Genomic DNA, 10,087 nt, shown 5'->3' with positions numbered 1-10,087 from the left:
TTATCAGCTAAATGGCTATTTCATGGCCTTTGCTATGGCCTGAGCCAGAGAGGCTGGGAATTTATGTGACTCTGTGCAGAGTGTGTGCACATGGTGTTCTGTAGCTGTCATGTATTTAGAACCACCTTTGCATTAATGCTAGGCTTTGCAGGCCAAATTTACTGAAAAGAAATTAAATGTGACTTTCGTGTGAGGTAAATATCATGAATAGCACATAGGATAAAAGTTGATCAGAATGAGATGTAAAAGAGGCAAGGCAGGGTAGATATAGTGGGTGTTCAGCATAAGTATGGATCATGCACTAGAACCAGTGTGCATGAAGAGAATTTGCTTTATTGCCTTTCCAGTTGGAGAGTAGAGAAATTCAGCAATTAATCATTTCTCTTGTAGCTAATTCTAGTGTCAGCAACATTCCTAGATTCTTCCTCATAGTTTTATTTAACTGTTAACCTTCTTTGTTGCTGCCAAATACTGGCATGACTGAGCTGACCTGAACTTCGTAACAGACATTTCAAGAAGGTTGTGTTGTTTTTCTCCCAGTAATTTTAACTGTAATGATTTGATTGCAGTAAAAATTTTGTAAACTAATAACATGCTGATGTCTGTTTGTAGGCTCAGTTACCTCTGTCAGTGTAAGAGGTTGAGGGATGTGGTTCACGGGGACCTGCTGCCCTCAGCAGAAATGATCACAGTCTTGAGTCAAGAGTATGGAGTACCATTACCTGATGAGGATCTCTTCACTCGGAAACCTCCTGTGCCCTTGTTTTCCTCAGATGCTTGTATACTATTGGGAAAACTTAGCAGAGAGAAAAAGACAGTATATTCTTCATTAGACAACTACAATGAAAAGTATGTGCAGTGGAAGAAAGAAATGGCAGAAAAAATGTCTTCTGAGAGAAACCACATTAGGGTGAGTAGTGAGGCATGAGAAGCAAGCCTAGCAAAACTTCATATCCTTAATTACCTCCTCCTTCTCTTGAAACAGTGGCTCATTAGACTTAAAAACTTTTCTGAGGTCTTTGTAGGTATTGTAACAACATTATTAAAAAGTGCACAGTAAATTTTTGTGCATATGTAACTATTTCTCAAGGGGAAAAGCAATTCTAGTGCTTAAAGTAAAGAGAGGAGATGGTGTGTGAGTGGTAAGGGAACTAATTGTTTAAAGGATTTGCCATTTTCGTTTTGAGATTGGTTTCTATTTTTCTTTGTCCTTTTCTTCTCCATAGCTCCCTCAGTGTGCTTTAGCATGTTACACAGGCTTCCCCTGCTGTGTGGGACCAGGCCAGCTAAGCTCATATAAAAATTCTGTTTCCTTCTCTTGCCCTGAAAAATACCTGCTTGTGTTTGGACAACCAGAACAAATAACTAAATAAAACCAGCAGTTGCAGCCAGAGTTGAATTTTAAAGAAATTTTGAAGACTTTTATTACATCTTCTGGCTTGTTACCAGCAGCCATATGCCCCTCCTGTTGCCTCAGGGAAAACACACTGAAACTAAAACCTTTCCTGTGCAAACAGACATCCAAGAAGAAAGATAATGTATGTTTCCAGGGAGTCTGAAGTGTTTTGGAGTACATTGCTTAGATGAACACTCTAGCCATCCCATGGTTTGTGAAGAATAGTTGTGAATGTTTTTAATACAAAGAGGTTTTCCCTGACATCAAAAGCTATGCTTCTACATGAGGGTACTGTCCTGGAGTTACTGAGAGACATTTAACTTCCAAGTATTTCCTTTTTCACATTTGGTCAGTTGGTAAAGGAATATCAGATGAGGCTAGAAAAGAAAACAATCTTAAGTTAACTGTTCCTGGTACTTGTATTTATACCATCACAGGAGGATGCAAGCAGCAGCACTCTTTGGCCCAAGTATTCTATGTAGGTTATATGTAAGGTAATTTTTTTTTTTTCTCTGAAGTTTGCAGTCTTCCCAGTATACATGTTTTAACCAGTTTTCATTTTATACATGCTTTTGAATCAAGAGAGAAAGAGGACTGGGAAGTCCTCTGTAGATGAGAATATATGAAATACTCTTTTAATAGCTGATAAAGTAACATTTTCAGACTTTTTGATGTAAAAAAAAAATATTTTGGAGTTAAAGAACTGAATAGAATAGGGAGCTATTCAATGTTGTCACAGGGAGCTGATATCCAAAACGCAGTTTACCCCTTTTGCTGTAATTACCTGTTGTGTCAAAGTCTGAATTCAAAGCCATAACTGCAGTAAGCACAGTTGAATAATGTTCTTAAGTGAACGAAAAGGTATGAGGGTTTAACTACACCGTGTCAGCAGAGAAATTTGAAGAGTCATAATGAATATTGTTATACATGTAACTGTAATTGCTGTGGTGTTAATAAAATCATAGAAATGAAAAGAACTAATCTTATTTCATCTGATTAAGACCAGCATCTGCTCCAGAGCAGCTCTTTAGATCTGCAGTAGAAGTCATTCTCTGGTGAGTGCTTGTTTCCAGTGCACTGCTAATGCACTGACTAATGTCTCACAGCACGTCATGTGCAAGGATGAAATGAGAGACTAATCTGTAGGAAAAAATGGTGCTTTTAAAAAAAAAAAATAAAGTCTTTTTATTGATTATTTTAATAACAAAGAACTGTTGAGCAGTAAATATATAAATGTAGGGTTTTAAAATGTTAATGTCTTTTTAAAGTTTTTTAATGTTTACAGTATTGGTTGCTTGTTTGTAATTTTTTTGTCACACTCTGCATTCCCAATTCGTGCAGAACTCACATGTAATCTCTATTTGCAGGCTAACATTGATGCTATATGTCAACTTAAAGGAAAGATGAAAAAGGCAAAGTTTGAAGCTTTCAGGATTTATCCTGTTGATGGCAAATCTGTTCATAATTACAGCTCTCAGAGCCTGAATTCTGCAGAACTTGCAAAGAAATATCTTCGCCAAGAAATGGCAAAGGTGAACTGAGACATGTAAATGGAAGATTTTAGCTTGACATGTGCAGTGTTAAAGGAGAGATGAATTAAATAGGTATACACTGGTAACTTCTGTATTAGTATATAGGGTGGGAAGTTGGTACACCAGATGTGGTGTTCTTTTTTGCTGTGTGAAATTCTGCTCTTAATGTTGTGCATTATAGTCAGGTTGTCTATTCCCCATGACTTGGACTCTAATTTTGAGTGTGGACTTTGGTAATATTTCCAGTTTGGAGTCCCACACATTTGTAAGTGGGAGAATTTGAGTAATTGCAATGTTGAAGTATGCGATATAAAGTGATTTGGAGAAAGTATTTAAGAATACATTTGAAGAGTCACATTTATCTGCTTTTTTCACATTTTTATCTGCTTTTTTTTTTTTTTGTCATTCTGTGATTACTTTTCAAAGATCCCATTAAAACACCTGATAGTAAATTGATTCTTGGATCATAATAGAACAAAATTTAAGAATTATTTTTTCTGAGTATTTCATGATGGTTCTTCTCCCTGTATAATTTTGATCTACGATTAGTAGAAGCCTTAAGTAACAAAATGGTGCTGGTTCTGTCTTAGATTATACTTTTCAGGGAAATGTTCTCCTCTCCCAGCAAAGGGAAGTTCACATTAACCAAAACAAACTTTTTTTTTTTTTTTTTGGTAGGAACCAAAGAACAGATTCACTTACTGTCCTGAGTACCTGTCAGCTACATTTGACCCAGTTGATGTGGTTGCTGCCTGTAAGGAATCCTTTGCAAAATCCAAGAGCATGTGGCTGTCACCACATGGATTTGTATTTCCTGGATTTAAGAGCAGTATTGAAAGCAACCTGCACCCTCGGATGCCTGACAAGGCATGTCTGGAGGAGTTAAGCCAGGTAACATTAAACTTAAATGAATTGTCCAAAGTGAACTGAAGCATTTTAGGATACTTGCAAGAGGTAGACTGCTTTAGCATTTGGAAGTTGCTCTTGAGGGATACAGCCCAGGCAAGCTCTTTTGAGGGTGAGAGCTGTATTTGCAGTTTGGGTACATCAGAACCTAGCTCACCCAGGTGATTGTCTGGATACACAAATGCTCTGAACATGTACACAAAACCTATTTGCCAGTATTAAACGGGTTTTAATAGGTATTAACAGAGTGTATGATGTTTTGATTTACATGTACAAGTGGGGTCATTTAATTTTTCAGACTTTATTTACCACACTTGTTTTCCTACAAATGAAAATAAGTTTCTCAAAAAGGTTAGAGTGTAGCCGAAGTGAAAGAGTTCATGAAAACAGAGTGCTTTCTTCTGTCCCGTGGTGCTGGGGAATGTACCTTCTCTTGATGGAGAGAGAAGTTTTGCTGATCAAGAGTAACCGAAACAAGTTAGTGTGGTGTAATTTTTGGTGTCTTTTGTTGAAGAGGTGAAACAGAGGAGGGAAGCCGGGCAGTACAGGATGGAAAACTTGACAAGCTGAAAAAGGGGTAGCAAAATGAGTAGCAGGCTTACAGTGCAGGAGCCGTTGATTGACTCCAGAGTTACTGAACTGAAGTAAATGGGAGACTGTGACGTTTGGTGTGGGATTAAGGGTTGCCTGGTATTGACCATTGGCACCTATGGGTGGGATGAGAGAGAGGAAGAGAGCTGATGTCGTACCCTGAATGACACTAAGTGTAACCTGGCAGTGTCAGTAGCTGGGTAGCATCAGTGCCAGCTGTGACATTGAGAGAAAGTAGGAAGGAGGCTCCCTCTGCTCAAACAGGGACCTCACAGACATGACCAGCATTGTTTTGGTAATGGAGTTTGATTCTGAATTTATGTGTTACCAGAAAGGTGGATCAAACAAAAGCAGAAAACTAGGATCCCATTCGGAAGCAGTCTGATTTCCATACATTGCTTCTATAGACATTTCTGTTTTTCTTGTCAAACACAGAATGTGTGCCTCATTTGTCACATCTGTGGGAGGTAAACAGGTTCTTGGAGTTTGTCTAGTTTCCTACAATATTGCCATGCAGTTTCAGCCCTTGCTCAGCTATTCTTTAGCTGCACAGTTTTAGGTAAAACATTGAAAATACGGGGCAAACAACAGAGTGGGAATTACTTTGTAGTAAGTAATTCCTTTAGGAAGGATAGTTTAGTCTGATTAATCTAACCTGTATTTCATCAGCAAGTAGTCAGAGGGCCACAAAAAGTTGAGCTGTATTTCACCATTGTGAGAATGAATATTCCTGCCACGTTTGTAGTGTACGCAGAACAAGCTGAAAAGCTGCTTGCAGAGAGAAGTGGTCTTGTGTAGCAAAGTCTGGCACCTATTAACTCATCGCCCAGAAATCTAGCTAACTTATTTTTTGTGACTCCTCCCTTGTGATTTTAGCCTGGCTACTTAATGGGGTTCAAATTTAATTTAGAAATGGCAGGCGAATGTTCTGTATGCTAACAAGGAACCGGTGCTGTCACGAGACAGATGGAGCTGGGACAAACGGCACATTGATTTTGATCTCTACACAAAGCCACCCGTGACCACAGCCCCACTGACAGGTAACGTGTCTGTTGAATTGCTCAGCCCAAAGCTTTCAGCTTGAAGCTCTGACATACAGTCCTGAAGCCTGTTCAGTTCTGCCATCTAAAAGAAGTGTGAACGCCAAGAGGTTTATCAGGGAGATCCATGGACTGCAAAAATGTTCACTCTCAAGCAAATGAAATGTAGGATGTAAGGCCTTCACCATACCCCGATTTTACCCCTCCAGTCTTTTAACTTCTTAGCCTGAGTTCCTTCGTCTACAGTATCGTATGACAGAAGGGTGCAGAGCCTTCATGGCTTATTCTTCTGTAAAGCTAGCTCTGTTGGCTGCCCGATCTTCCTTTGTACGTAGGGATTGGTAACAATCAGCTTTTGTTGCTATCAAGCTCAGACAAAAGCTACCTCACAGATGACAATACCAGAAAATGAGTCCAGAGGGGGCCTGAGACGAGCCAGTTAAATTTGCTTGCTATCAGCACAGCAGCCTGGAGTGTGTGCGTTGGTGAAGTGGTCGGTGTACGTTACCCCCTGTTCACCTGTAAACAGTGAAAGAAAAATTTGCATTTAATTATGAATGTAATAATACTCTATTTCTGGAAATAGAATAGGATACTATTCTAGAATACTAGAACTAGTATCTGGTACTAATTCTAGAACACTAGAATAGTGCTCTAGTATTTCAAAAGTATTTTGAAAAGTTGACCATGTGTATCTTTTTGTCCAGAACCCCTTGAGAGTCACTGGAGTGTAGAAAATAATAGCTTTGTCGTTGTTACTGGAATTGTTGCTCTTTGACAAGTTTTCTGGTGGTACATTACCCTGTAGCTTGCAAAACGCTTGGTTACTTGGTTAGTGCAGTTCTTCTCAAGTGCTTCTGTCAGAGAAATGCTTTTGAAATTAGACAGGATTAATTTCACTTCCATGTGTTTCATGGAGCTTACAGGACTGTGAATTGTCTTTGCTGTGAGGCACCAGCCATTATTCTAATACCATTATCAGCTGTTCTGGCTGAATCCTTGTGAGAAAGGTTGTTCCTGGCAATAGCAAGCTTTTAGTATCCTTGTTCAAACATTCAAAAGTTTTTATCTTTTCCATCTAACTGATTTGTATTGTCTGCTTTTTCTTTTACAATCTGTTGTTGATCTTGTGAAGATGCTACTCAGGTTGTGCAAACTGCATTTGATGATACCAAGCTGAAAGTTCACCGGTGCTCTGCTGCAGCTGAATTATCCACACGCGGGCCAAGAGCCAGTTGTCAGCTACAGAAGCTCCAAGGACTTCTGAAAGATGAACCTCGGAAATTCTCACTCAGGAAGCCAGGACTAATTTTGAAGGTAAAGGGTGACTGCCTGTGGGTACTGATCTTGGCACCTACCTTTGTGCAGCAACAACACTCCTGTACTTTGTGGCAGGCAGATAATGACAATTCAGCACAGTAGCTTTTGAAGTAAAAATATTTGTTAAATTGATGCTGATCGAATTGGTTGACTCAACCTTACAAAAGCCTTAGAAAAACATCAGACAGGGCAGAAAAATAATATTATTTTTATTTTTTAATTCTTTTCTGTGTTAGTCAGAGATAGTGGAGTATGGGGGGGATTTCTGGTCAGTTAACTAACTTGCCTGTCCGCGTGCAGAGGGCGAGAAAGGAAGAACAATTTTTTGCCAGCTGGCTTAGCAGCTTTAAAAGAAATTGTACTGTCCCCTAATGAAATCTAGGGGTTAAGGGACTTCTGTTGGCTGCATGCCAAATGCCTCACCATGTGCTCTTTTGATTACCATAGCTTTGTATAGACTTCCTGAGCATTACATATCAGCCTGTTGGTGCAAAAATCACACACAGACACCTCAGTTTTGGAAGATGAAAGGATTTGTGCTCATAAATATGAAAAGCTGTATGGGTGGCCTGCACCTAACTGTTCTTTTGTTGGCTGAATCATAGTCAGTGCTTGCATATAAATGACTGACCCAAACACTGAGCATGCTTTTAAAGCCAGTTTTGATCAAAGAGAGTGAAACTGTTGGCTACAAATGCTCTAGGAAAAAAACAAAAACAAACAAACAAACAAACAAAAAAGAGAAACTATGAGAATGTCCATAACACAAGCAGAGTTAAACCTCTGAGGCTGATGCCTCCCCTTCTGCTTTTTAAATAATACTCTGGATGCCAGTTCTTGCATTAAATGGACACAGCAGCAAGCTGCCTGGCCTCCTCAAGTTAGTGTCAGGCTTTGAACTGAATACTGCTTTGTGCTTTGCCTTCTGCTTTGATTTGGCTGTTCAAAATATGAAATGTGTTCATCTTGGACTCTGCCTGTTTCCTGTAATTTCAATACACAACCTTTTTTATGCTAGTCTGCGTATAAATAATACTATTATTTTATATAAGTTACAGCTTGCATTTCATGACATTCTGCTTATGGCTATCAGACATACAAGTCTGTCATAGCCAATGTTTCTTAAACAAACACATTTCCAAGGCTTCTTGGTGTAGCCCACAGGATGACATTTCTGTCCTGTGTTACAAAATTGTTGATTTGTGAAAACATCCCTTTCCTAAGGCAAGAACTACCAGTGGTCTACTAGCTAAGAAACAAGCGAGGAGGGAGAGGGGGTAAAAAGGGAAGTGGAGGCCCTCCAGAACCAAGCGTGTTTTCCTATCCTAGCCTATCCCAGCCCTGTTGGTGTTGGACAATCAACCCTCTCAAAACATTGTGGCTGTTCTACCAGGCAAGAGGAAGAGCATCTGTTATGGCTTTGTACCAGGCCCTGAAGGTCAGCACAGCCTGAAGTGGAGCAAGAATATTATTCCCTGCCACAACAGAGAGCGGAAGGTGTTTGAAAAACTCAAAGGAGCAGATTTCAAGTAAGCCAACCTAATTGCTAGAAAGCACTGAATGTGGGAAAAGGGACCTACTATGTTAAAGGCTCCCAAATCATTTTACATAGTGTATGTCAGGTGTTACAGTATGAAGATAGTGTAGTATACATGACTAGGTTGATTAATTTTAGGGTGTATCCAAATGGAACCGGTTCTGTAGGAGACAGCTTGGTGTTTTTGGGAGGCTGACCTTTGATGTCCAACCCCATAATCAAGGAAGAGAGTTTGCCACTGGTCATTACTTGCGCTGGGTGTCACTGTGCAGTACCAACATAGTCACCGGCTCTTCCCACAGTACTGTGAGCGGCGCTGGAACTTCAGTTTACATTTAAGTGAGATTACACTGGAGACTGTGTGGTCTGCAGCCTTTCTAATCTAAGCAATACAAAGCCTTGTTCTTGCCGAGCAATTCTTACCTTTATAGTTTAATTACACTGCTAGACATTTGAACACATTTCATGTTTGACCTTTCTAGACTAGGTCACCAAACAAATCTAGAATTAACAGGAAACTTTTAGTTACTAACTCAGTTACATATGAAGGAATGTACAATGGTTTAATGCGTGTATTATTCCTTAGTGCGGGAGATTATTTGTTATTTTGCTCTCATGCAAGCCCATCTTCTAAGATACTGCTGTGCTTCATGCATGTATTGTTTTTGCTGTACTCTTCCAGACTCCCACACTTGCTGTAAGTCATGCTAAATGAGGTCAGACGTCAGCTTTTTTAGGTGTCAACTTGCAAACCAATTGCTCATTAGTTGCGAGGCTGAACCTGATATTCTAGTAGGTTCAACAGCAGACTGAACTGAGCAATGGCTCCTGAGTCAAGCAACAGGAATGAAGTAACATAGTAATTGATATGTGTGGCAAGCTTGTTGGGTAGTACCACAAATTTAACAGATCCAGTGGAGTTTGGTAAATGTGTTTGTTTGCTGAAGAAGTGTCACAATTGTTAATTTAGAGACCTGTAGATTAAAGGATGCAGCCTAATATGAGTGACTTTTTTTTTCCATTCCAGTTTATTTTGCTATAAACATTCACTTATTTACAAGCGTGACCAATCAGCAAGAGGACACACTGCTATCAGTGCAGAACAGGAAGATCCTCTCCAGAATGAAATGCCAGAGCCAGCTGTTACTCTAGATACAGGTAACTTGGTAAACAGAAAGCACTTAGCAAATGCCAGAGAATTGGTAAACATACCTGTGACATAAAATAATTGCCTTCTTAATGAAATCTGGCCAGCAAATACTTCCCTAAGCCAAGTAGGACAGTTTCTTAAGTGTTTATCCTGTGTCACAGGATAAAACTGACTTGCTGAGGTAGGAGGTAACTACACTGTGTTTGGAGATTACTAAGAGGCTAGGTTAAAAAAAAAAAGTGTAAATAGGCATCAAGTTTGAATAATGTTTCTGATAAATGTATCGTCATGACATTTGTTTAGATGATATCTAACGTATCTTTAAATAAAGTTTGTTTTTATTAAAAATAAAACAAAAAACAATGGCTAAGTAAGTGTAAGGCCGGGGCCATGAGAGAACAGAACAGAAAGTTCTGATAAGTAGAGGGAATCATTTCTAAACGAGAGCTGAGACAGAACAACAGCCATCCTTGGAGAGACTCAAAGCTTGCCTGGACAAGGCAATGCTGATTGCACTTGGCCCTGCTGTTTACACTGCATTGGGCAAGTTGACTTCCCTATGTCCCCTCCAAGCAAAAGTCATAAGTAAATGGTCTTCCAGTAAGTAGGTGATTT

At 39.4% G+C, this 10,087-nt stretch overlaps 1 protein-coding gene across 1 annotated transcript; it reads left to right on the top strand.

Moving 5' to 3' along the window:
- The first annotated feature begins 289 nt into the window (after positions 1-289).
- On the top strand, positions 290-9,425 carry CFAP92 (cilia and flagella associated protein 92). The gene is made up of 7 exons (XM_032194223.1): positions 290-354; positions 613-910; positions 2,764-2,928; positions 3,607-3,819; positions 5,336-5,465; positions 6,601-6,782; positions 9,350-9,425. Exons 1-7 carry the CDS (start codon positions 290-292, stop codon positions 9,362-9,364), a joined length of 1,068 nt encoding a protein of 355 aa, XP_032050114.1. The 3' UTR covers positions 9,365-9,425.
- Positions 9,426-10,087: the final 662 nt, after the last annotated feature.

This window comes from Aythya fuligula, chromosome 10, assembly GCF_009819795.1.
Source record: "Aythya fuligula isolate bAytFul2 chromosome 10, bAytFul2.pri, whole genome shotgun sequence".
Lineage (NCBI taxonomy): Eukaryota > Metazoa > Chordata > Aves > Anseriformes > Anatidae > Aythya > Aythya fuligula.
This window is presented reverse-complemented; position numbering and strand designations above follow the sequence as displayed.